This window comes from Taurulus bubalis (genome assembly GCF_910589615.1).
Source record: "Taurulus bubalis genome assembly, chromosome: 20".
Taxonomy (NCBI): domain Eukaryota; kingdom Metazoa; phylum Chordata; class Actinopteri; order Perciformes; family Cottidae; genus Taurulus; species Taurulus bubalis.
The window spans coordinates 15,305,607-15,333,132 of NC_136608.1; the positions used below are offsets into that span (position 1 = coordinate 15,305,607).

At 39.4% G+C, this 27,526-nt stretch overlaps 3 protein-coding genes across 3 annotated transcripts; 2 read left to right on the forward strand and 1 right to left on the reverse strand.

The window, feature by feature from the left end:
* Positions 1-9,696: 9,696 nt before the first annotated feature.
* On the reverse strand, positions 9,697-15,829 carry dclre1c (DNA cross-link repair 1C, PSO2 homolog; the record flags this gene model as incomplete). Its single annotated transcript, XM_079236131.1, has 15 exons — positions 9,697-10,427; positions 10,510-10,596; positions 11,139-11,236; positions 11,803-11,891; positions 12,092-12,146; positions 12,301-12,437; positions 13,049-13,150; positions 13,247-13,387; positions 13,626-13,698; positions 13,908-14,009; positions 14,161-14,216; positions 14,361-14,420; positions 14,733-14,817; positions 15,505-15,556; positions 15,721-15,829. 15 exons carry the CDS (start codon positions 15,827-15,829, stop codon positions 9,697-9,699), a joined length of 1,977 nt encoding a protein of 658 aa, XP_079092257.1.
* Positions 15,830-16,787: 958 nt separating this feature from the next.
* On the forward strand, positions 16,788-17,622 carry meig1 (meiosis/spermiogenesis associated 1; the record flags this gene model as incomplete). Its single annotated transcript, XM_079235995.1, has 2 exons — positions 16,788-16,934; positions 17,494-17,622. The coding sequence occupies 2 exons, from the start codon at positions 16,788-16,790 to the stop codon at positions 17,620-17,622; spliced, it is 276 nt and encodes a 91-aa protein (XP_079092121.1).
* A 5,946-nt stretch (positions 17,623-23,568) lies between these two features.
* tmem243b (transmembrane protein 243, mitochondrial b) lies at positions 23,569-27,335 on the forward strand. The gene is made up of 4 exons (XM_079236269.1): positions 23,569-23,726; positions 24,400-24,450; positions 25,307-25,411; positions 26,391-27,335. The coding sequence occupies exons 1-4, from the start codon at positions 23,649-23,651 to the stop codon at positions 26,508-26,510; spliced, it is 354 nt and encodes a 117-aa protein (XP_079092395.1). The 5' UTR covers positions 23,569-23,648; the 3' UTR covers positions 26,511-27,335.
* The last annotated feature ends 191 nt before the right edge of the window (positions 27,336-27,526 follow it).

Consider the following 27,526-nt stretch of genomic DNA (forward strand, 5'->3'; position numbering starts at 1 on the left):
AGAGCTTGTGCGCGCGGCCGATCAGCAGGTCGCCTGTGGCCGGGTAGCAGCTGCCCTCGGTGCAGACGTCCACGAACTCCGGCAGCAGCTGAGCGCCGACGGGGCACCACAGGGCTGCGAGGAAGAGGAGGAGGAGGAGGAGGAGAATCCTGAATCCCCGTAATACAAACTGGAAATCCTCCCACATATCAGCTTTTAATTAAATGGAGAAAAAAAACCCAGAAGCATGGATTTAAATAGAAATCACAAGGATTCTCTGTCAGGGTTGAGCAATAGAGTTTAATTGAGTTGTCAAACCTTCCTGCAGCAGCTTTGCCCTTTCTCAACTTACAAAACAATAACATTTCTGGGAAAAATAAATAAAAAAATGACTACATATGGCTTTCATTACATGTGTTGCTGTGGAGGCGTGAGAACAAACGTGTTTATTGGCAGCCCAAGTGTCCTGACAGCTCCCTTTAGAAAGTTTGTACATTAAAAACTCTAAAAAATAAGAACTTAAACTCACCCAAAGTTGTGATAAAGAGGATTATGAGCGACATTTCCAAGTGCGGAACATTGGCAGCACGTCCTGGAGATGGTGTGGATGCGTCCTGCAGCTGAGAGAGAGGGAGGGAGTGTGAGTATGAAGTTAGAGGTTTTTCTCTAGTAGAAGTCAAAGTCTGGCTCTATGGAGTGTGGGAAGTGCCGATCCCAGGATGACCTCAGTATGGAGTGTGAACAGCGCCACAGACAGAAGCTCAAAGCAGCTGTGTTGAACGCCCCTTTGCATTTAATGCAAGTATGGAGAATTATTCAGATATTTTAGCAAAAGGTCCAAAACGTGAAATTGGGAGCGTATCTATTGCCTCTACACAGCTCTCAACATGGCTAGCCAGTCGGTCGACGCGCTATATGTAAAATAACTAAATATTAAAAAACACAGAGAAGCTTGGATAACAAACCAGAAGGAGGGAGAGCGACCTATTTCAGACTACGGTTCATTGTATTGTTGTATTATAATAATTAATGCATTAATGTGTTCATAGCTGGTAAAGGTGGAGCTCATTTTAATTACTTTATATAATTTTTACCTGCTGGGGAGCTTGTGAATTTTACCTGCAGGCATCGATAAAGTTTTATGTCAATCTCAATCAACATCGTGATTTATTTGTTGGTTATATTTTGTACTTTCATTCAGAGACGAAAAGCAGAATTGGATATTAATTTGATAAATATATGACAACACTGCCCCCTTGTGCTCACAATTAGGAACTGCAGCTTCAAACACCCAAAACTAATTTTGTCTCATTTCAATTTTTATTCTTTACCCTCTTATTTTATAATAACAGTAAGTCCAGAGCCACTATATAATTACATAATAACAACACTATATACATATATTGTATTATAATGATTGATTATTATAATATATATATATAAGATAATAAAGATTAAAATTCAAATAAATTCAACAGACTGTCTCTTTAAAAAGTCAGATATCCAGTTGTTCAGAAACAAAAGATTTTTGTTTTATTACCAAGTAAATTTTTATATTTGCAATTTCCATTAGTGTTTTGGTGCAAAACAAAAAAAACAAGTAAAAAACAATCTATTAAAATCTTTTTTTTAACGTGAATGTGAACCCGCATCACCTGCTTTGTGTTAAAGCTCCTATACGTTGGTCATGTTTATATCTTTCATTGCTACAGGTTAAAGAAATGCAGCTTCGAGTGTTTGGATTTGACCGTTTCTTTCAGATATTTGTTATTGAAGCGCTGAAAGAAACACAACATGTGGAACTCTGCACATTAAAACCGTCTCTGATGAAAAACCCTCAGCATGCGGCCAGAAGTCATTTCCACTTCCAGCTGTGTGTGTGTGTGTGTGTGTGTGTGTGTGTGTGTGTGTGTGTGTGTGTGTGGTGTGTGTGTGGCATTAGTCATTTTAACATTCAGGAGCAGAGCGAGGAAGAAGGTTTGATGAAAAATTAAAAAAAGTTGTGTTTTATTTATTTTTCTTCTTCCTGCAGCCGAGCAGACGCACAAAGTCTGTTGTTGTTATTGTCCACCAATCAACAATCGAGAATCTGCCGATAATGGGCCTTTTCAAAACCCAGTTCAATTTGTCGGGGACCGAAATTAATGAGTCAGGACGGAATTTGGGCAACAACATTTTTTTTAAAGTGCTTCTGCTCGCTGTTTTCAGCAGAATAATAAATAAAAAAAGCCACTTTACCACTTTTGCTCAGCACCAAACAGCAGACGGTGAACACAATAATGGAGCATTTAGCAGCTAAAGAGGCTGGTGGAGACTAAAACCAGAGCTAAGAGACAGACGATGTTGGACTTAAATTAATCAGATGGAGCCAGACTCTAAATGAATAATAATGAAATAAACTGTTTCTATGTTTACAGCTTGTTTCCACTGCCAGTGGCCGGCCATACGTTCAGTAATTCCAGGTTTAACTTGCTCACAAAAAAGCTAAACTCGTGCCCAAAAAACCTCACACTACGTTCTCCGGTTCACCAGAAATGAAGACGCTGTTCCGCGAGGTGATTTCTGTAATTGGTCTTTTTTTTTTATTTTCAGCATGTCTATTTAAGTCATCGCACCAGGACGATAATGCCACAATTAAAAGTTGCGAGATAACAAACAATCACGTCTCCGGAGGCGTCAGGTTATTTTTCTTTTTTCGGCTCGGAGCTCGATAATTATGTGTTTCCCACTTTTGACTTCCCACGTCGGCTCGTGAGCGTCAGCGTCAAGAAACTGAGTCGGTTCTATAGGAGAAAGATGAAGGACTGCGGAAGGAAATGAAAAACAGTGCATTTAAAATGTCTCTCTTAGAAATAATAAAGAGAACTGGGGGCAAGAACCCTGTGTGGTTCTAGTGAGCACCGTTATCTCTGTTTGGTTCCTGGAAGATTTTGTAATCGTTCCACCGTGAACCTTTCCTACCGTTCTACCTAGAACCCATGACAGGAGGGGTTATTCCTAGGACTATGTGTGAAAGGTTCTACTCAAGTTTTTATCCAGAACCTTTACACCTTCTAGGGATGCTAAGAACCCTCTGATATACAAAGTGTTTCATCTAGAACCCATTCAGGTGGTTCTACAGAAAACCATGACATATTCCAAGGGTTTCATCTAGAACCCACCCAGGGGGTTCTGTATTCCAAGGGTTTCATCTAGAACCCACCCAGGGGGTTCTGTATTCCAAAGGTTTCATCTAGAATTAGTCCAGGGGGTTCTGTATTCCAAAGGTTTCATCTAGAACTAGTCCAGGGGGTTCTGTATTCCAAAGGTTTCATCTAGAACTAGTCCAGGGGATTCTACCGAGAACAATTTCTCATTGCAAGGGTTTCATCTAGAACCCAACCAGGAGGTTCTGTATTCCAAGGGTTTCATCTAGAACCGACCCTGGGGGTTCTAATGAAAACCATTTCCTACTAGAATCTAGAAGAAACCCCTTGGGATACAGAACCTCCTTGGTAATTTATTGATGAAACCCAGATGGTTCTAATGAAAACCATTTAATATCAAGGGTTTCATCAAGAACCCAACCAGGGCGTTCTACCTCGAACACTTTGATATTTCAAGGGTTTCATCTCGAGAGCACCCAGGGTTCCTCATCATTCCTTTCAACAATCCTTGAAGAACCTTTTCATACAAGAAGGATTCTTTGGACGAAAACGGTTCTTAATGGTCTTCAGAGGCAAATGGTTCTGGGTAGAACCTCATTCCTTCTGGGACAACCCTCCAGGAACCCTTATATCTGTGAGCTTGGTCCCTCAATGACCCCTTTGTTTCTCCATCACTCTGTAATCTGCTGAGTCGGCCGACCCGTGGAGTCGAGGAGACACGGGGACTTGCAGCGTTTGGGTTTAAAGTCAAACCAGTGGGTCAATAATACGCTCCGATATCGGCTTTGAGGGGTTCTCCTTCAGCAGGAGTTTAAAAAAGAAAAAGCAGCACGAGAACCTGAAGTTTCTCCTCTTGTTCAGGTTGAACATCAGCGTCAATGAGCTAATTGTTCATTACTGGATATCCACCTCTGCTCTGGTGCTCCACTCGAGGGAACCGCGGTTCTCCTGGGACGTCGCCTGGTGGCAGAACTCTAATTGTGGTTTACGTTGAGCTTCCTATTGAATATATTTCACACCACACGAGTCAGAAAAGACTTTAAAAAACAAGGTTTACTTCATTTTTAGCAGATTCTAGCTGCCGTATAAAAATATAATAAATAAATGTTGTAACTATGGTACTTATGGTGTGTTATGCTTCTTTAGTTTGTTGTTGTTTGTCTCTTTCCGCCTCATAATCTCATATTATATATTAGAAGAGCTGCTATTAATCACACTTTAACTCATAATTTTCTCTCTCGTATAGTTTTAATTTTTTATATACCTCAGTATTTATCTCTCACTTTCTCTATTTACCGGTACTTTTTATCCTCTATGTCCATAATGGTTATCAATGAAGTCTTATCTTATCTTATATGAAAACAATTTAAAATGCAATTAAAATAAACACAAACAACTTGGAAACACTATGTATGAAAAATGTATCACAACAAAATAAATAATAATACAGTTATAGCTTGGAAAAGAAAATATTTCAAGCACAACTGAACACTTCTCGCTGTTTCCTCCCTCCCTCTCCCTCCCTCTCCCTCTCCCTCTCTCTCTCTCCCTCTCCTCCTCCTCTCTTTTCTTGCCATCTTTTGAATCCTTCCTCCATGCAGAGAGGTTCCCTCAATAGACTAGAAGGGGAACAACTCTTTCTTTCTCCGTACCTGTTACTCCACGGCTTCTTCATTTCTTCTTCTTCCTCTCATCCGTCTGTTCCTTCCTTCCTCTTCTTCTGTGGTTTTATAGACTCAGGTGAGAGATGGGCTGTGGAAATTCCTCACCAGCCACCAGCCGCAACAACAACAGCAGCAGCAGCAACAATACTGGAGGTGAGGAAACAGTGTGAGAGGAGAACATTTAGTTTATAGCCGAATAAAACAGCAGATTATACAACAGATTCAACGCTTCCTCTCTTTTTAGTTGTATTTTAAGTGTTTTTAGTGACTTTTTCTGTCAGATAATGCATTTCTTTTACCATATAAATTGCAGGTAAACACATATGAACCACTCTGCACTCATACTTGTTTCATGTTGTTTACTTTTTTAAATTTTTAAATTAATTTTAATTTTTTTTCAACCCTAAATTAAAAGAAAGGTTTTTAATATCCGCTCTGGATGTAATAAGTGTGATTTCAGCATTCCAGTGTTTAAAATGTTGGAGGTCAATGCTCACTGTTTATCCCACTTTTAGCTGTTTTTTCAACTTAATCTTGTGTGGCACCATACGGTTCACAGTTAAAATCTGTATTGTTTGGTTGGATATGAGCTGCATGCTCGTTTTAAAATCTTCTTTTTGTATTGCTTCTTTGCTGAAGACTTCTTCTTCTTCTTGCTGCAGATTGTATTCCTGTTATCTCAGGTAGATGAAAGTAAAGAGATGTTTGCACATTTTAATTAATATGATAATTTAATTTGCCAACTGTCCATCTCCTCCATTGAAAGGTCTGTTTGTGACTTCAGGGCGCGCCGAGTCGTCATCAAAGATGTAAGTTAATTTCGCCTCTTTCATGAAAAGATCACACTCAAACACACATTTACAAACGTGTCCTTGTTCTTTGACCTTTCTCTGATGTTCTCCGTCAACGTGGAGCTTTTAATGTGTGTGTGTGTGTGTGTGTGTGTGTGTGTGTGTGTGTTGACAGATCAGAAGAGTCCGTGGCAGAGGACGACAAATGGAGGTGAGTCACTCAGTTCTGATTTTCAGTCGACGCATATAATATCGGTTTATATATATGTAAATATATCAGAAACCCACATGCTAAATGTAAAATATATTTTTAGAAGTAATTTAACTTAACAAAACTACATTTTGCATGTGTTTGTGTTTATAGGAACTATGGAGGTGTATATGTGGGTTTTCCTGCAGACCTGAGCAACATTCCTGAAATACAGATAGGATCACTCAGAGGTAACACACACACACACACACACACACACACACACACACACACACACACACACACACACACACACACACACACAGCAAGTGTCTTTATGCAACAACAACTTGCACAAACGGATTTGTTATAAAATGGCGCGTGCAAATGATGAAGCAAGGCAAACAGAAATACGATTTTGCACAAAGCTGAGTTCATTAAATTAGTTTTAAAAGTTTTTATTTTGTTACAGCAACAAAAGATAAAAAAGAGAGTAATATCTAAATTGTTGGCACTGTTGGCGACAATGTCGACAAGGTCTGTCCCAAAGTGAAGCCCGGCCAAAATGTCTATCACACACACACACACACACACACACACACACACACACACACACACACACACACACTTCCTGTTGAGTCTTCAGGGTCATGAGAGCATGGGAGCGAGAAAACACTGATGATCACTTCAGTCTGTGTTTATGTTTTGTTTATTGTCTTTTGTGTGTGTGTGCGTGTGTACAAATGTTTATCAGTAAGTTCTGTACATTACAGATTGTATGTTTTGTTAGTGCATCATGTGCACTTTGTGTAATATTTGATGTGTGTGTTAATTAATTAAACTGACTTCCACAGAGAGAGACCTGCTGTCCCTCAGGAGGCCGCTGTGGGGCGACGGGTTCTAATCTTAATGAAGAGCCAGGTGTGTGTGTGTGTGTGTGTGTGTGTGTGTGTGTGTGTGTGTGTGTGTGTGTGTGTGTGTGTGTGCTCGCTTCAGTTTGTGTGTGTGTGTGTGTGTGTGTGTATTGTGTGCGTGTCGACCCCCTCCAGTGTCTCTCTGCCTTTTCTCATTAACGAGAACGATGTCAGTACGGTGAAAAAAAAAAAATTGCAAACACTTGAAACTTCATTGAGTGATCAGAATATATATATGTATATATGTATATATACATATATACATATATATATATAAACACACTATATATCCTCACAGGTTCTGTTTTAAATAGATACCTGGGAGGCAGTGTACACACAAATAAACTGATTTCAGTAGTTTTGTTCATCAATATTTTTCATCTAAAGTAATAATACTATTATTTGAAATATGTTAACCTTAATTAACTCAAAATTAATGTAGTATTTTGATGTATTTTAGGCAGATTAATCCATGATTATTATTCCAATTCTTACCGTCAAATGTTACAATTTCTGTCGTTGTGTGCATTAGTTTTTTGCACCTTATTGATAATCTTTATTTATATTTTGTTCTTATTTGCACTCTTTCCTACTTTGTACTGCAACTGCTGCACAACTACTTCCTTTGGGATAAATCAAGTTATATCTTAACGTATCTCATATAAGAACAAAATCCTTTTGCAATTTAAGAGCAACATGAGATAATTTCTGTAATTTTGCAGTTTATTCATGTTGCACCAAACCTCCAGGAGGGATTTCTTCTTCCATTGCATTGATTAAATGAAATCATGCATTCAGGTGTTTCAGTTTTGAATCATGCTGCCGTCTCTTTGTGCCTCTCTGTGAACCGAAAGGAGCAACAGAAGAATCACACGGCAGAAGAAGAAACCCTGCAGGCGTCAAATGGGAACCAGCAGCACCCAGCGGAGCCAATCTTCTCTCCCAGCGCCCTCTGTGAGGACTTTAATGGGATCCGCTCTGGTTTAACTGGCCGTGGGGCCAAACAAACTGGTTAAAGACTCTCGTGATACCGCGGAAGCAGATGGACGTATAAAAAGGATGAAGGCGTCGAGGTGGTTCAAGAGGAGCTCCACTGGGTGCACTTGCTTTCGCAGCTGCTGATCATGATGGTCACAACGACGACAATAGTGCAACGGAAGATGTGGTAGCTCTCCGTGTTGAGGGTGAGTCGCGCTGATTTAAGGTCTGACCATCATGTAGGACACTTAAAATATTTTGGAGGATGAGTCCGGTGATGTTCAGTCAATAAAAGCTATTAAAAAAGACCAAAATCAACAATTGTCTGTGACTCCAAAGCCTGATGCATCGTCTTCCTCTGTGCCACGAAGAGTCACTGGTACGTTAAAGTCGTGTGTTGCTCGTTTGACCCGAAACAGGGAAATTTGTGAAGTATCCCGCCGCTGAAAATAGTCCCAACAAATGCTGCATTTTCCATTTATGAGTCACGTTTGCTAAAAACTAAAGTGACGAGCTGTTTGATGAAATTACGAGGAATTAAAGAGGAGGCCTTTTGTGTTTTGTTGTTGGTTTTGGTCTTTATAGGATTTGTTGACATCAACAACATGGAATATAAGATCCCGTTTAGCTTATAGGAGACTATCACTTAAAATAAAACAGATTCAAGATGTTAAAGGTGATTTAAAGTTTGTCCCACTGTGTGAAGTAAATGTGCTTTATTATAATAATGAGTTTAATTAGAGGACATTTTCCTTTAAGTGTATTGCTTTACAGTGTAAAGCAATAAACAATAAATAAAGGATAAACATGTCAGTGCTCACCCGTTTGCTTTGTTTGAAATGAAACCAGGACACATGAAAGGACAGGAAGTGTTTCCTGCTGTGAGACGACGTCAGAGCCGTCTTCTCCTTCGGGCTTTTATTCTGAAGGAAAGCTGCGTGATCGCAGCTGCTGTCGTTTACCGGAGAACAGCTCCTGGTTTAATATCATTAAGTTATTGTAAGAGAAACACTGGATATTAAAATGTTGAGTCATAATGTGGTATGTTTTTGTGTCTTTACAAATGTTTAAATTGCTAGACATGACATTTAGAGACAAACAGGTATCAATGAGTCCCGGAGGACATGAGCGCTCAGTTGTTTTAAGCTGAAAGACAAAGACATGAAGTTTTTAGATAAACTGCGTCAACCCGTTCTCTCTCCCTTAAATACTGCATTATTCATAAGTCTGACCAAGTACTTTAGTTGACTAAAGTACTTTTGTTGGCCAAGTAAACCTGAAAACAAAGTAAAAGACAGTAGACTGTATGCAAAGTATTTGAAAAGAAAAGAGTGAGAATGTGGTGGAATCAGATGTGTCGCCATTACACAAGTTTATTTCTCATATGTAAAAATGTTGTTACATATTTTGGTCACAATTCTGTAACAGTCTAATAATAAATACACAAATCTGTATCAAACATTTAATATTTCTCATGAACACCTTTTGAAATATTCCCCAAAATTGTTTTGCGCATATTTTACTTGTTTTAACTGGAATGAAGTCAAACTAATTATTGATTTGAACTGTCAATAATTAATAGAATGCAACTATAATTATCACATAAATACTCTTCATTAAACTCACGTTTGCATCAAAATAAATTGTATTTCAAGGGAAATGAATTTTAACCTTGTTCTCATCTTCCTGGAACAGGTGCATTATTGCATGTAGGGCACATGTGGATTTAAAGTGCATTGGAATAAATGGTGTGTGTGTGTGTGTGTGTGCGTGTGTGTGTGTGCGTGTGCGCGTGCAAGCAATTGTAAGTTGGAGCAATGTGTGCATCCTTGTTTTTGCACACAATGGTTGGTTTGCATTGGGGAAAGCTCTGTGTGTGTGTGTGTGTGTGTGTGTGTGTGTGTGTGTGTGTGTGTGTGTGTGTGTATGTGTGGTTGCTTTACCTACTGAGGTTCATGCGGTTTGGCGGTTTAATTGAAGGAGAGGAATGTTTTTCTAGAAGCTCACTATGTGTTCATCACAAAGCAATGTCGCTCAGTGACTTCCTTTTCTGACGACCACTTCCTCTCCCGACGCCAGCTTCCTGTACAACTGCGACAGTTCATAAGGCGGTGGCGTCTTTGACTCTGGCGTGCAGGGGACATCGAAGTCCGACGACGCCTGAGACCCCGAGAGCTCCTCCTCCCTCACCTGAGACACGCTATTGGTCCTCGAGTCGCCTTGATCCCGCCCCCCCTGCTCTGGTTGGAGGATCAGAGTGTCGGGTAAATACGAATCCAGGTTCTGCGAGGAATGATTCGACAGAGAGGCGGACAGGGTCAGGCTGAAGTTCTCTTCGATATCTGGGGTCTCTTCTTCGTCACCGAACAGATCGGGGCTCTGCGAGCCGGTCATTTTGGAGGGGGCGGGGCTTGGGGCGGAGCAGCAGGACTGTGATTGGCTGTTGAGGCTGTTCTGGCTGTCAGTCAGCGTCTCCGTGGTGAAGAAATCCTCCCATTTAGGACGATCAGAGGACGATCTTTCAACCTCAATCGCCTTTTTCTCTGTTTCCTTCATCGCCTCGTTCACCTCCTTCATCGGCTTTGCATCCTCCTTTCCTTCCTCCTTTTCTTCCTCCACCTCCTCCACCTCCTGCTGATCATCTTCCTCTTCATCATTCGACTCGGTGCAGTCCACAAAGTTGCGAATCACAGGCTGCGCGTCCGTGACCGCCAGAGGAAAAGACTCCACCACAGGCACCGTTTTCTGAGGACTCGGAGCTTTCACTAGAAAATGCAGATCAAAAAGAAAACGGTGTAAATGCTGATCAATACCTCCGTTACGCGAGAAGTTAAAATGATCATGCACCGTTTGTGACGCCCTGGGCCGGCGCTGTCTTCTTCCTCACTGGTGCCAAGTCCAGACCGTCAAACAGCCCGTCGTCGCTGTCCGAGTCTGATCAGGGAAAAACACGCCGTTAAAACTTCCAAAAGATACGCCGACAATTACCTTTGTTTGTTAATAACTTTAAAGGAAGGAGAACTACATTTACTTTTACTCGGTTGTTATTTTTTTCAAAGCGTTTTCAAACATGGCCGACTCTGAGAACGCTCCTAATTCTCTTTTGCGGTTCCTCTCTTGAAGAAAAAAGTAACTCAGAGCTCTGCATCGGGCGCGTTAGCCAGCGTGTTCCTTCATTCATTAAGTGTATTGACTTTATTGTTAAACGGGTCGCAGCCACACTGAATCACAAGGTACAAACCCACCGGTCTCTAAACGCCCAATGCAACTTATTGCATTCATAACAACACACTGGCAAAGAAATAATTCATTATTTTGTCCCCAAACATTCAGCGAGCCGTGTCTCTTTCATATTCTAACACGGTGACCTGAAAACCAGCATCACAGCGACAGAGACAACCACCGATGTGTTGTTGTGCCGAGCACCTGTTGTGGTTCCACGTGTGTGTGTGTGTGTGTGTGTGTGTAAGTCTCACTGTAAGTGGGCCGCTCCGCCACGCAGCGTTTGAGGACTCCCAGAGGTTTGTATACGGACGCCGCTTGATCAGACTGGTTCCTGCACATCAGCTTCAACCTGTTCAAACACACAGCGACGACGTCATTGCGGCTGTTTTAGAGACATAATTATTAACGTAATCAACACATAAAACTATTTACAGCTCTTAAATTCTTGTTATATCGCAGATGTAATGCGCTCTTCCTTGATTAAACTTCAAAAGGCTACAAAAAGGAGATATTGGCCTCCAATTTTACCGCTTTAAAAGTCATCATATGCGGTTTAGTGACTTAATCAAGGGTGCAACTATTTCCCTGGTTAATTTTTCGGTCCGAATAATGTCAGAAACTAATGAAAAATGCTCCATTACACATTTCTAACATCTTTCATTTCCTCGTTTTGTCCAAATCAAAGAAAAATAAAAGCATGTAAGCAAATCCTCACAATTAAGAAGCCGAAAACAAGAAATGTTTTGCGTTTTTGCTTGAAAAATAAAAAATAATCATTGGATTATCCAAATAGCTGCAGATACATTCAACTAATCACCTGGGCTCCAGACTACAGTCACATAAACATAGTTTCATCAAAACATAAGACAAACAGAAGACCAAATAAAGTAAAGAGAATGAACACTTCACACTCACATCTCTGTCACCTCAGTCAGTGTTCGACCAATCGGGATGACGCTGGGGTAGATGTTGACCGGCTGGAGGTCTGAGAGGAAGTTTTTGATCTGACAATCAGAGAGGAACATTCAACGTATTATTATAATATTAAAAATACAGTGTTTAACTTTGTAAAGTATGTAACGGAGGGGGAAAGTGTCTTGTTTAAGCTTCTGATAGACCTGTGTGTGTAACAAACTAAGACACTCTCCATGTGTGACCACAGTCAAGTAACTGGTTTAATAATTTAAATAGATAATGGAGGAACCTCTGAGTAGGAGGAGTGGAAGCTGAAGCAGGCTCTGAAGGAACTGGCTCCTGTCCTGGAAACATAAAAAAAGAAAAAACATATTTTAGCGCTCGTAAACCAAACTCAATGTGATTTATAATGAATTCTTCTTTCACTGTCTTTTCAGAACCAATAAAAAGGTGAACTTGTGTAATCAGAGGGTTTGTATTTCCACAACCTGCGCTCACTTTATTATGACGTTGGTTTTCTTCATTCTCTCCCCGAACCACATGGTGGACGGTTTGATGCTGATGATGCGGAGCGGCGTCCCGTCAGAGGCGGTGCAGCCACACGGCAGCCGGCTGCCTTGTAGAAACTCCTCATCCTGCGCACACACACACACACACACACACAAACACACACACACACACAAAAAACAGGGTTAAATGAACGAATTGACGAAGAACATCGGGCGTTAAATATCACAAAATATGACTTCTAGAGCGGCAATAGCAATGTTTACAGCAGCAGGGTCACTATATGAACTGGTTGGTTTGAGAGTTTAGACGTCTTGACGTCTCAAGACAAGAATATGGATTTTAGGATACATGTTTCATTTGGCAAAACAGTTGGAAACAGTCTGCTTTCTTTTTAGCTCGTTCGTGACAATCTGCTATCGGCCATAAAAATCATCCTGCAGGTAAAGACCTTTTACCTTTTACCTTTCCTTTCTTCTTCTGCAGATATTTTGATAAACTGACCTGAATCGCCTTTTTTTAAAGGTTTTATTGAGCTCACAAAGTCACAGCTGGGAGAAAGACAGAGGCAAGTCTGCACGAGCAACCGCAAATTACAACAAAAGCATATTCTCAGCTCTGCGAATCTAAAAAAAATAAATATATCTCTTAATTTAGAACCACTTCAAACATGGGTGTCATCATCATAACACATGTCTAAACCCAGGATATGTGTGTGCGTGAGAGGATAGACCGGGACCTTCGGGTGCCGGCAGGCGTGGATCTGCGTCCTGCGGTCAGTCGTCACGTAGCTCAGGATCTCGGGCATCTTCTTGAACATCTCCAGACTTCTGACATGGATCTGAGAGCACAGGCGAACAACGCAACATGTGAACGAATGAGGGTGGATTACACAGTGTGTGGACGGACAAGTGTGTGTGTGTTTTTTTTGCGATACCTGTGTGTTGAACTCCTCTCCCAGGTTGGTGAACAGGTACTCGTATCCATACGCGGCTTTACAGTTGAGCCACACCACGTGATATGAACTCTGACTGATCCAGTTCCCAACAAGCTGTGAGATGCCGTTCAGACAGACCTCCTGCACACACACACACACACACACAAAAACACAGACACACACACACATTATAATCATTACTGTCAGGATTACCACATGACGTGCCCATCTGTTCTGTTTATGACTTTCTATCATAAATCATCTCTGTATAATTACCGCTGACGAATCAATTAAGTGTTTGGTTTATGAAAATGTATTTCGACAGTTTACAAAAACCCAAATTGACATTTTCAAAGTCTGGTTTTGTGCGAAAACTTACCCGAGTTGGAATCTGGTAGAATCGTGGGTCATAGAAAGTGGAGTCCAGATAAACACTCTGAATATCCTTCACTCTGCGTGAGAAACAAGAAACAAGAAGGTGTTTAGTTGACAGAACACATTGTTCAACAGCCTGAGAGCCTGAATTATAATATACGTTATAACTATATATAATAATATAATAACTCATGAACATTTTGCAGTCTGGCTCTCCAGAACTTCTGTTACTATTGAGAGAATCTGTGAGTCAGAAAAACGGTTTAAGATGTTCATCGGGACCGACCGGCTGCCGGAGTGCAGATGTTCGATCCTCGAGACATCTCCGGCCGCAAACCTGAAGTCTCCTGTGTACAGCACGTTGCCACGGGAACCCTCAAACAGGAACCTGCACACAGAAACACGCCGTTTCAGACTTTCGTGTTAAGATGTTCGACGACCATTTTTAAAAAAAAAAGTGGTTTATCTTTCCTGCATGTTGAGGCAACATTTATAAACACATGGAACATTAAGAAGCCTTTAAAGAAATGTTGACTTGCATAACAGAGCCGGGACAGTGGCCTGCGGGAAGCAACGTGACCAACACCTCTTCTTTCTGTCAAGGAAACACCAGACAAGATGGTTAAAGACAAGCTTTATCGTATATAATTTATAGATATATAATAGTTGAGGGGGGAGGGTAAATGTACATATCTAACAAGACAAACTACTAAAAACTACTAAAAAACTCAGTTTTTACCTCTCCAGATGTTTCGTCAACCAGAGAAATCTGAGTTGGGCTCTCCAGCTCCAAGGGAACCTAAAACAGATCATTCACCCGGAGAAAAAGCAAAACGTATTCATGGAAGAAAAGACGAAACTTCTTATTCCGCCACCCCAAAACCTTGCTGCCTCAAAATACTACAAAGCGAAGCCAACCATAAAACACGACAAGTGAGCCGGGACATTCAAATGACATTCAAATGTTTTGAGTAAGTTTGAAATATTCTATCTAGTCTTAATTTACTTTGATTGTGGTATTCACAGTTACTCAGTAGTAGACACTACTCTTAATTACCACCTATACGTACATATGTACACAGTGAAAAAGAACGTAATAGAAGGGACTTACAATGTATTCCTCCCAGAAGGAGTACCTTGGATTGCTCAGCAGAAGCTCTTTGGTCACAAAGGAGCAGTAAAGCCTGACTGTCCGACTGCAAACCAGAGAGAATACATTAATACAGCGAATTACAAGTGAGTGTTGTTGTTACAACTGTTTACAGCATGAAATCATTGCTTTCACTCAGAGCTGATAGTTGCTTATTGTACCCTTTTTTGGGGTCAATTCAGGATACACCAACTTTAACAAGCTACAAATCACTATTACTGTGCAGAGGAAGAAGTACTCGGCTCTTGTATTTAAGTAAAACCACCATAACTACAGTGTAACAATACTCTGTTTCAAGAAAAAGTCCTGAATTCAAAATCCTACTTTTATACAATCCCAAAAATCCCAATACACGCTCAAGTATTAGAGCAAAAATATTCATTATGCAGAACGTCCCATTTTAGTATATATATTATGTTACTGGATTATAATTGTTGATGCCTTATTGTGTTCATCATTTTAATGTTGAAGCAGCATCTGCTGCGTAGCTTGTAAATTCAAAACAGTTGTAGCTGAATATACAATATTACATCATCATTTATTTGTTAATCCTATTTATTACCAGCTACTAAAATCCAAATATCTGAGCTGTAGTTGAGTATAAAGTCGCAGAAAATGGAAACACTCACCTAAAGTACAATGTACTTAAATACTGAGTAAAAACCTAGTAGCCCGAGCCTAAAGCTTAAATAACAGTTCCCTCATGAGAGTTCAAAGGTCAAGTAAACTTCACCTGAACTGCAGTTTTCTCTTCAGTATTGGTCCTTTCAATCCTTTCATGTGATCTGTTAATACGATAAAAACAGAAGGACATCAGCTATATTTTATTTAATATTAACAGTTCAAAGCTAAGATACATTGTGAAATGTTAATATGATGTATACGATGTATATGAGAGGTTTTGACACGGTTAACACGGTCGCCTGTTAAACCGTAACACCGGGCTCACCTTTGTGGCAGTGGGAGAGGAAATAAGCCCGGGAATTTAGGTTCTCCCGGTCGAACCGGTCCAGAGAAACGGTGGGATACTCCCTCATTCGACCTGCAAAGGAACTCATCTTCCGACCTTTTTGTGTTATCTTTTTAAAGTTGTTTCCAGCCGAAAGAGCATATTTAGCTCGTTGAAATCGCCCACTAGTTTCAGTTCTTCTTCTTCGTTTCTTTTTAGGTCGGTTCCGATGCGTTTCACGGGTGCTACCGCCACCTAGTGTCCGTTTACTTACTGCTCTTTTTCTATTACTTAACCTTGATGCTTTTATCTTATTGAATCCACGCTCACATGCTTCTCCTTTTTCTTTCTTTCTCAAATACCTGATTAATGTGTACAACACAGCCCGAGATTTATCAGTTTGTATTGTTTAGTCATTTGGCGCCATCTCCCGGAAGCTTTTGGCTTCTGTCCTCCAACACAGAAGAAGAAAGCTCACGGTAACCAGGCAACCAAAAATAAGCGAGCTAACTAACCTAGCTTATCTGGCGTCTAGAAAGAAACCAATAAAAACAACTAAAGTAAGTAAACTGTTACCAGTCTTTTCAATTAAACAAAAAGGGGTAAATGTGTGCAAATGTAAGTCATTTTATGACAGACTGTGAGATCTCAGTTGACATTTTTAAAAAAAAGTTAATTATTTTCTTTGTTTTTTAGCCCAAAACGAACCAAACTCCATTCAATAATGTTGTATTTAGTATAAGTAGCTATAAGTATCACTGCTGCTATCATATGTTTTTGCCGATTCTTACAAAAAAATCAAGAATGGAGCCAAATATTTACTTTGCCTGGTTAAGTCCGAAGAGTGCATAGTAGAAACACGTTTGTTTTTGTGTTATAAAGCCAGTTTAGCCTCTTTGACCTCAATATACTGTTATGTATTTCCTGCTGCAACATGAGGTTAAGTAAGAGCAACTAATAAGTCAGTTATGACCTTAATTATGTGGCATTTTCTTTTCATGTCATTAGAGACGAGCCAGGAATTTAAGAAGCTGTGCATTTCTGCAACATCTTTCAGCATCACCACGATGTCCTGTACTACCGATAACAACTCCAGGCCCAAGTCCATGAGCAGAGCCAGAGGATGGACGGCAGAGGTGGAAAATCTGTTCAGATTCCAGCAGGCCGGCTACAGAGACGAAATGGAGTACATTCAAGTTAAACAAGGGGCCTCGGTAAATATTCTGATCGGAATGCATCATTGTGACCCTGATTCTCAAATAGGAGTGTCGTTCTTTACATTACACTACATTTCATTTAGCTGACGCTTTTATCCAAAGCGACTTACAAATTTGGTCTCATTTAACCCATCCTTTGTCCTGTAATTCGTACAAGCTAATTGTAAACACAATTTGAAACATACATCTGAAAAGGAAACCGAATGTGTAGGAAGGACTTGAGTTTACCAGTCAGCAAATATGCTCCTGAATTTTCTCTCTGAGATTATTTCTGTCTGCATAATGTTTTTTTTCCTGATTGATTGCAGTATAATTTAAGACAACGTGTTTGACCGTGTATTGACATGCACCAGCAGCAAACTGACCGGTGTTATTGATGGATAAAAGACCTGCTGTGTGTCCTTTTCTTTTTAAAGAAACACAAGAAAGAGCTCCAAAGAAGTGTTCCAATTTAGAGGATCTCGGAGTTGCAGTAAAATAACAGATGTTACATACACATAAGAGGTCAACTAAGCTCTAAATATCATCCGTGTCTATGCTTCTGTTTCTGTCTCAGGTCGACAAATGGCCCGAGAGCGGTTTTGTGAAGAAGCTCCAGCGTCGAGACGACACATTTTTTTACTACAGCAGGAAGAGGGAATGTGAGGACCGTGACGTCAACAAAGTCAAAGTTTATGCATATTAAGGTGCTCTGGACTCCATCCACTTCTCATTGTGATAATATAAGAGTATATATATAGATATAAAACTGCATGTCAACACACACTATAGGCACAGATGCACCCTCTTTTAAGAAGAAGGGGACCTTTCTGTTTTGTTTTCAATAAAGGATTTTTTTTAAACTGCACATGATAATTGTTTCGTAGACACCTGTTGTGTGATTGTGTTTAACTTGGAGCAGTGTCTGTGTGAACACAGACATTGAGTGAACATGATTATTCCCCTGCATGGATTTGCTAAAGGAATAGTTCACCTAAAAGTCTTAAAATAGAGTAAATCAAGGACTCAAAACACACCCAGCAAACAGACACTGATGGAGAATCAAATGAGGAGTATTCCCACAGGACTGCTCTCTTGGTCATCCACTGAACAGCAACATCCACCTGCACTGAATCCCACAACACAGGAATTCTATCCTCAGGGCGCATCTGATGTTTCAGATGAGAAGAGGCATCTTCATTAAAACTTCATTTAAACTGTATTTAAGCAGCTGTGGTAAATATTCTGATCTGAATGCGTCGTTGTGAAATTGATTCACAAATACGAGCACCGTTCTTGCACTTTCAGGCTTTTCTTAGGGACTGTTTGCAAATGGCAGGCTAGTATTGGAGACTGTGTGTGAGCAAAACTAGAATACAAAATATCTACAAACCAGCGCCTCGTGGAGGCTGGACCAATCACCTGAAGAGAAAACTGCAGTTCAAGGGAAGTTTAATTGGCCTTTGAACTCTCATGAGGGAACTGTTATTTAAGCTTTTGGCTTGCTCTAGTTGATCCCGAGGTACAATCTCAGCATATCCGTGAGTTATCATTGTTTAGAAATGTGGTGTATTCGTCCTTAAAAGGGCCATTCTTGTCTATTTTCCTTTTTAGGACAGAATTTTCCAGTCTGAAAGGTAAGTCAATACAGAAATGGTCTCCAGTTAATACTTTTGTGTTGCTCATAACATTCATGAACTTGATATCTTCTCTGGACATTTCAATCTGCTCCTTTGATGATCTCTCATTACAGTCATAGTTATACTGTTCAACCAGCATTTCTTGCAGATGTTCCACAGAGATTCAGTTGGCTGTTACAGCAGAGCAGCCACTCCCTAAATACTAACACTATCACTGTCCAAAAATAGCAAGGAGGCCTCTTTAATTTTGCCTATAAATGAGACTTCTTTTTTTTAATACATTATATTGATGTTGTAGCTGAAGATGTCATGAAGTAGTTAATAAAACTACGTCATGTTTGCCTGAAGTTGTGTGGATTATTCTAGCAAAAGTTTGAATGGGATACATTCTGTGAGTTGAGTAATACTTACTTTTTATTTACATTATTACAGTAACCACATTTCTATTTTACTATATTTAGCTTTAATGAGGAGAGATTCCATGCCCACTCACTGTAACTCATCAAAACCTGTTGAAAAATGTGACTGAAGTTATTGTTTGCTGGGATTAAGCACACGGCCTGTCACACTCTCCTCATGTGATGGTACCATGAGGGGGGAGATTATCCGTGAAACACACTTTTTTCTCCAGATCAAGAACAAATTGCGTTACTTAGCTGCTTGGAGAATGAGAAATGTATGCTTTATTAACTTGTAATTTTAAAAGTGAACCCCTTGGTGCTGTACAGGGAAATATACAAGCTGATGGGATACACACCCTGCTGCACCACAGAGAGCAGGGCAGGTGAGAAGGCTCATACAAAATTCCATTATACTACTTTAAAACATTTTTAGAGCTATATAACATGTAACATATATATGTCATACAACTTTTTAATTCTTAGAAAATTGCTTTTGGTTATTAAATCACATAATATGATTACATTAAGGTTACGTCTATTATTTACACTTTGTTCTTTGAGAAAGTATTAGATATCCTCACACCAAATTCCTTTAAATTATGGCTATTCTACACTTCACACTAAACATATCATATTACATACATTATTTGCATTTTTGCACTCCAATTGTTTGTTGTTGTTGTTATTTTTATTTACACCTCACAAACTTAATATGCACATACATACTTGCACTCTTGCACTTCTACTGTTTAAGTTAATTTAATTTCTAAATTAATACTCTGTTCTTCTTTCTTTCATCCAGCTATTTTATTGTTATCTTTATTAGTATTATTATTGCATATATCTTACATATCTTTCATCCCAGTTGTTTTTATATCTTATCTTATTTTATGTGTAAATGGCTGCTACTTAATTGATTAATAAAGTATATATTCATTCATTTTAATGTCCCAGAAAATGCACTAAAACGAACTAAAACTTGTACTTTTCTGTTTTAATGGTTGGCAAGTCTCCCTTTTAACAGTAGAAAACAGCAGTTGGAAATTAAAACACTTAATAAAGGTCCTTTCTTAAAAATAAAATAAAAATAAACTACAGTCAGAGTTCCTCACGCCAAACCTCATTCAAAATGTTGACGATTACATGCAGCCAACTCCTCTCAGTTTATACAGGTACTGCATCCAGTTCGGAGTTTAAAAATAATAATAACAATAAGACCACTAGTGATCCGTATATTCCTCTCGGGCTAAATGCAATATAGTGCCCCAGGAAAACAGTTGTTTTTAAGTGAGTCATACCACATTAGCATATTAGCATATTAGCATCCAGTGTTAAATGGCATCATTTTTTAATGGAGTCTGGCGAGAACAGGCCGGAGAGCCGCTGTCGGCCCAACGGTAATTGAACTCGCCTTTAAGAGCTTGAACTGAAGCTACCGGGCTCATTCCCTTTAAGTCCCACTCGACCCAGTTATCTGAAGTTACGTTTCCAGCGGAGGCCACGCGGAGGTTTAAGGCGAGTAAAGTCAAAATAATAGAAAACATTAACTCATCGTCTTCGTCAGCGGGTTTTTTCAAACGTATTGATTACTGGACGGTTAGCTTTTGTTTTGCGACCTCGTAACCGTTTACGTGTAAAGCTCAAGTTTACGTCAGCTCACAGTAACGTAAGTGAAGGTGTAACGTCAACGTTAGCAGGTCGTTTACGGTCTTTTCATACCTGGTTTGTTGTGTTAATAACTACATATTGCGGGTGTTTTATCGGCTTGTGTTCCTCTGAACGGTAACGTGCGGTGAGGGAGCGTTTACCCCCTCTGGTTATCACGTACAGGGCTCACGAGCTGTTTGGGGTAAAGGTAAAGGTGTGTGTTAGCTAGTTGGGTGAGATATTTACCTCACAGAAATGTTGTCTCAGGTGTTTATGTCTTAACTTCCCAACCAAAACATGCTGCTATCGTTTCTACTGCAGCTGCACAAAAGCTTACTGTTAATTTAACCCATAATGATTTGCTCTCTAGACTTTATATTCTATTTTTAATGTATTTACAGTGTTCATTTTCTGTGTTGACATTATTGAAAAAGTGGTTGAACTGCACCTAAAACCAGGTTGTTTACAAGTTCTTACACTGTCTTCAAATCTGTCAATCACCCCCACAAAAAAAGGCATTAAATTATCTTTTTTTAAATTGAATTGCAGCTTCTATTCAACATAAACCTTTCATGTGGTTTTATTTATTTGACATAATTGGTAATGGAGCTGAACGGAGTAGTTGATTAACAGATTAGTCAACAGAAAAGCAACTCTTTGTGTCACTTGAAACATCTTTTTTTTTTATCCTAACTGTGATTTACTGAGTTTGACATGATAGTAAATTGCATTTTGGACTGTTTTCCACACATCTAATAATCTTCTATAATAGGAAAAGTGAATATCTTTGTGTTGTTGTTTGTTGGTGAGACAAAACAAAACATTTTCAGAACTTGTATGAGCCATATATCGCTGCTGTTTTCACGTTATACAGATTATCTGAAGAATTCAGGAAATAATCGCCACATTAATCGATAATGAAGTATTTAAATGAAGTCATGAGCTTTTGAAATAATTGCGCAGCACATTGAGATGATGGTTTTCTAACAACAACAACTTTTCTAAAGCTTATACTCATTTGCTCACATGGACATATTCCCCTTTGTATTTACTTCCTACACTAACCCGCAGGGAAATGACTAAATAAATAGCTTTGTTTCCTGGATTGGTTTAGTTTAAAACAGGTTTACGGAGGTGTCATTGCACTCTGGTTTCTACTGTTGGCCACATGTGAAACAAATCTTTTTCTTCTTAGCTCAGTTAAGTCTTGTTTTTAAGGAGCCTAGTGAATCACAAGGCTCTGGAGGAATGTAGCTTTAGGACAGTTTTAAGTTACTTCATAATGAAGCTCTTGTTTTCCACTACGTGTGTTTTTCTGCTGAGAAAGCTCTGCGAGGGTTTTGCTTCCTTTCCTGCTGCCTCATGACCCAGAAAGGAAGCAGCAACTGCTGCTGCCGTCTTGGTGAAACGGCTGCTCAACCCTGCGTGAGATTCGGTGTGAAATTTGTGTTAGAGAAATATATTTTAACCTCTCCAGAGGTGTTGTCTTTCCCCATGTCCTGTGAAGTATTCCCTCCAGTTATTATGCACTTCATACGCCTTCCTTTATGTATTTGTTGTGTCTGAACATGAGCCAACACGCCACCAGCTGAGCAAACTGAAATGGGATGTGCGTCAGTTCGTAACAAGCTGAGCCTAAACTTTCCCCTTTGCCAGCTCTGTGGTCCATTTGTGTCACTTCGGGAATAAGCTGGATTTCCGAGAGTTGTGAGCGGACAAAGAAACTTAATATTTCTCCAAGGAATTTTTGGCAATATAAAAAATGAGGATGTACAAGAGGAGAATGCATTTCAAACTGAAATGACCCAGTGTTGCGTCTTCAAATGTCTCGTTCTGTGTTAATGCAATGGTCCAAACCAAATATATTCAGTTTATCAGATAAATATATCATATATTTGATTTAATGTTAGGAGTGTTGTGGAGTTTTTGCTCAAAAAAGTGACTCAAACAATTGAATCAATAATCGACGCAGTTGCTGTTTTTGTTTGTAAAAAAAAACACAAAAAAAACATGTAACTAACCAGATGGTTTACAGAAAAGATACGTTTACATTGTAGCGGAATCAGAATGCAGCTGAACTTTGGTTTCATCTCAGCTTCCTCTTTCAAGCCACTATCATCATCATCGTCGTCATCGTCTTTTTTGTTTTTCTGCTTGAAAGATTTAACTGACTTGTGGTCGCACCTGAAAATAGAGGAAGTGAAGCTGAAAAGAGCTGCAATAAAAATCTGTTTTCTATAGTTTATTTATCAGCAATAAAAGAAGGCCGACATCTTCATCTGTGAGAGAAATTGTTTATTCATAAAGACGCAGCATAACTTTGAGTCTCTTTTATATAATGATTGTGTTGTCTAACGTTTTAATCCTTTTGAAGTCGAACTCAAGAGGCGAAGAAACGGCAAAAGTTCAGTATTTTAGCTTCATTAATGACCGTAAAGATGAACCAATCATTAATTTTTGGTTGATTTAACCTTTACTACTCAATTAATTGAATTGTTTCAGCACTATTAAAAACAAACATTTTAAAATCACACAGTAACGAATACAGAAGTTCAATCATGTTTAGATATGTTGAGGTAAACAAGGGAAAAACATTGTAAGTAAATAAATTAAAAGGAAAAATAGCATATTTTTCTGCAAGTTTTAGTCACGTGGAATGTTTGTGTGAATTACAAATAAAACATTTGATGAGCTCCTAAACTCATGTTACTTGTGCACATGTTGCTTTTTTTGTTGTTGTGGTTTTACAATGCAGGCGGGAAGTTGCAGGAAACCCTTGATGTTGTTTTGAGGGACTTTCTTTCGCCTGATCGTGGAGTTCACCCTCCGTGAGCGTTTCCTGTTGTGATTTGTTTCTGTTTTTCCTCTCACAGCTAACATAACTCACCGGCCGCCCTCCGAAATGTCCCCATCAGTCTGCTGACGGCCTCTTCGACAGCGTGCGGAGGGAGAGCGGCTCCGCTAACATGCAGCACTGGCCCGGCGTCTCCAGGAGGCGGCGCTGCTGAGAGGCGAGCGGCTCGGTGCTGAGCGCGTTTGGTGCCATGGACGACTTCACCACCAGGACGTACGGCACCAGCGGCATGGACAACAGACCTCTGTTCGGGGAGACCTCGGCACGGGTAGGAGCGGCTTGATTCAGGATAAATGTCTCAATTCCACTGCGAAAATGTGTGTTTTAAACGAGAAAAACAAAGAATATATAACATGATGAGGGGATGAAACTCTGAATGTAGATGTGAACTGCAACGTCAGCTGGTTATTGTAGTTCTTACTGTGAACAAGTTTCAGAGGAGCTTTTGGTTCTCAAAAGGGGGTAAAAATAGTTATTTAATAAATATTCAATTAAATATAAGTCTAAGCTCATGAAGATAATTGTATATATTCTATTATAAATCAGACACTGATGGCACAGCGCTGTGTATTACATCTTTTTTTAAGAAACTAATAAAATAATAGGCTAAAAGTTTCTGTCACAATAAAGGTTGTTTCCTAAAGAGATGCATCTTGTTTACTGGCCAATCAATAAATACAGTCGATATGAAATATCCACACGGTTTTGTGTGAATTCAACACTTGACAAAGCAAAATAACTAAATATTCTCATTTAATCAAGAGCTTAAATGCAAAACAATCAGATCCTTTTGAGAAATTTGAGTCTCTATGTGCTCGTGATCAAGTGAGGCGACGCCGAGATGTGACACAAGGAGGATGAATCATCCCACTGAGTTATGATCATAAACACGGAAGAGATTTTAGTTGTTTTTTGTCTTAACGCTTTGTGTTTTCTCGCAGGATCGGATCATCAACCTGGCAGTGGGAGGATTCACGTCTCTGGTTGTTCTCGTGAGTACAAATGTTCTGCAGCATCACTGGAGGACTTAACTAGTATTTCTTGATAATATTTAAAAAACAGACTTTCTTCAAACACTTTCCTTCACTTTTTCCTGTTATTTTTTATGACTGAATTTCATGTTATCTGTTGGGGATCGAATAGTTCGTCATAATAAGAGTTCTGAGCCGCACCGTAACTTTTAAAATGTAAACGTCGAGGCATTTATTAGCTTCTTGGAATGCGTTTATCCTTCTTTTTAATTTCCGCTGTAAACATTAGTGGGTTCCTTTTAAGTCTATAATGCTGATAACTGATTATAACCGTTTCTCCTTCTATAGCCATTAAATAGTCTGACATGATATTCTGCATCATATTTTAGTTCAGCTGTTTCTCCTCACTGAACACGTCAAAGGCCCCGTGAATAACCACTTTTCTCATGGTTTTATTTTCATGCTCTACTAATTTTATAGCTCCAGTCAGCATTAACTGTGGCGCCACGAGACCCGCACACACTTTTCTATTTTGTCTTTAAAAAAAAAAAAAAATATATATATATATATATATATATATATATATATATATATATATATATATATATATATATATATATATATATATATATATATATATAGAAATATGGATATCTAACTTTGGCCAGTAACGATGGATTTTAATGAGGAAAAAGGATAAAAGCATCATAAATGTAATGAAAAGGTCCTTTCAGGCAAAACAGAGGGCTAAAAGGTAGTTTTGTCACAGACTGCCAGGTGTGTGCGATACGATTCAGCACCTCTGGAAAACCTTTTTTTTGATCCGTTTGAAGGAGTTTTGTGACGTGAACGTATTTAATGTTGACGTGTCTTCCAGGTGACCGTGATCAGCTCCTTCCTGTTCCCCTCGCTGCCTCCACGGCCGCTCAACGTCTTCTTTGCCGTGTGCATCCTGTTGGCGTGCGGATCCCTGATAGTGCTGGTAAAGCCCTCATTCCCCTTTTTAGTAGTGATGTGTCGAGTAATCCAGGTAGATTTTGGTGAAGCGCGTATCGAGGCTTGTGTCGATGACGTATGCGGTGACGTTGGAAGCCTCGCGAGCCGGCCGCACCACGTGACTGATTCAGAAAATGGATCGTGGGTTTGCCGTGTGATTTGAAATATAAGGGGCAGCGAAACTCCATGGATTTCCCCCTTCCTCTCTGTACCCAGCTTCATGTGTGCCTGTGAAAGGGTGTTTTATAAAGCAGGCAAATCTATCATAAAGATAGGCACAATATTAATAATTGATGTATTGGCGTCACAAACATAATTTATTCAATTTAAAGCTTCACACACCAAAGCCATGGTGTCGTTATGATCACTCTGCTTGTTTTACATGTATTGTCCACTTGGTGGCGCAGTAGAGCAAATGAAGCCCCATGAAGCTCCGGTACATGAGCGAACCAATTGGATGGAAAGCTTCAATGCTTCAGGAAGCTTCATCTCACCATCACTACCTTTTAGGCTTCTTTATAATAACCTAGAGGCATTTCAGGTTACTTGTAATCACAGCGGGAACATTATTTGTGAATAAAGGCTCTTTTACATACAGTCGGGCACAATTTACATTTTGAGTATTTAATGAAAAACAATAAATGCTTTTAACTGTTTTAAATAATTTTAAATTGAACATTTGGGGATTGTTTTCTGTTGATCTGACGAAATAAAGTAATTTTAAGAAATGTCTTTGACTATTTTTAGACTGCGTTATTAATCAATGCATCGTAAAATGTATAATTTGTGTTTAAAAACTATTATTCTGAGCGGATGTTTCTTGTCAGAAAAGAACATTTTGTAGATTAGTGATATAAAAATGTTTGAAATCAGTTCAAGACTTTTTTTTTTTTTTTAACAATTCTTTATTTTTTTGTAAAGAAAGAACAATAACGAGGGCCGTTATTTCCGTTTCTCCCCGTCAGATATTCTGGTACCGGCAGGGAGATCTGGAGCCTAAATTCAGGAATCTGATCTACTACATGCTGGCGTCCATCGTGCTGCTCTGTCTTTGTGCCAACCTCTACTTCCACGATGTCAGGTAGAGCCGGGGACACGAGGAAGAGGAGGAGGAGGAGGAAGGGACATGGCCTTGACACGTGGAAGGACGACACAAAGAGACGGACTCGTCGCACACATGAAGGAATTACTTTCCCACCTCACCTGCAGCAAACTGAAGAATCTCGGACCAAAACCAGTGAAGCTTAATGGTTCCAGTGGGATGAAAACTGTCAGACTTGGTGCTGAAACATAATGAACTACACACACACACACACACACTCTCACACGTGCACACACACACCGTGTAGAAATCATGATGTACTGTTAGAGGCCATAAATCTGCCTGGAGGATGAGACGGGTGTGTTTACATGAACATAAACGTCATTATTTACAATAACAAGCTCTTAAACACGTGACAGAATACAGTTGGTTTGATAATGCAACAGTTAAAGGAAACATCTGCCTTTGTGTCCCACTTCTCCTTCGTTATGTTGCATTTTACGTGTTTTTCTTCGCCCTCGTTTACACAAAACCTTTTGCATCTCCTTTTACAGTTTGCTTGTCCAAGAGCTCGTTTGTGGCTTCACACATTTTCCAAAAGTTCCTCTGAACTCCAATAAGATGATGATGATGATAATAATAACTTTATTTATATAGCACCTTTTTAAAAAACAAAGTGCTCTACAGAGAAGCAAAGCATAGTCATACAGAAAAGGACCGTACCATAAAGGCAATGAATACAACAAAACCAAAAAGAGCAAATGGAATAGAAAACAAATGCATAAAATAAACAAACAAAAGAACTGCATAAAAAGATGCGGTTGTTTCTTTTCTAATGTCGCATTTGCGTCAGGAAATCTGAACTCGCATGAACCGGACGAGTGAAGAAGCCACTGCTGGTTGTAAACAATGGAAACTAGACGTGTGCTATGTCCCAATTCTATACTACATACAACTATATATATATATATATATATATATATATATATATATATATATATATATATATACACTCAATGTAATGTAATTTACTACGATGTACATCATCTGCCCGTAGAT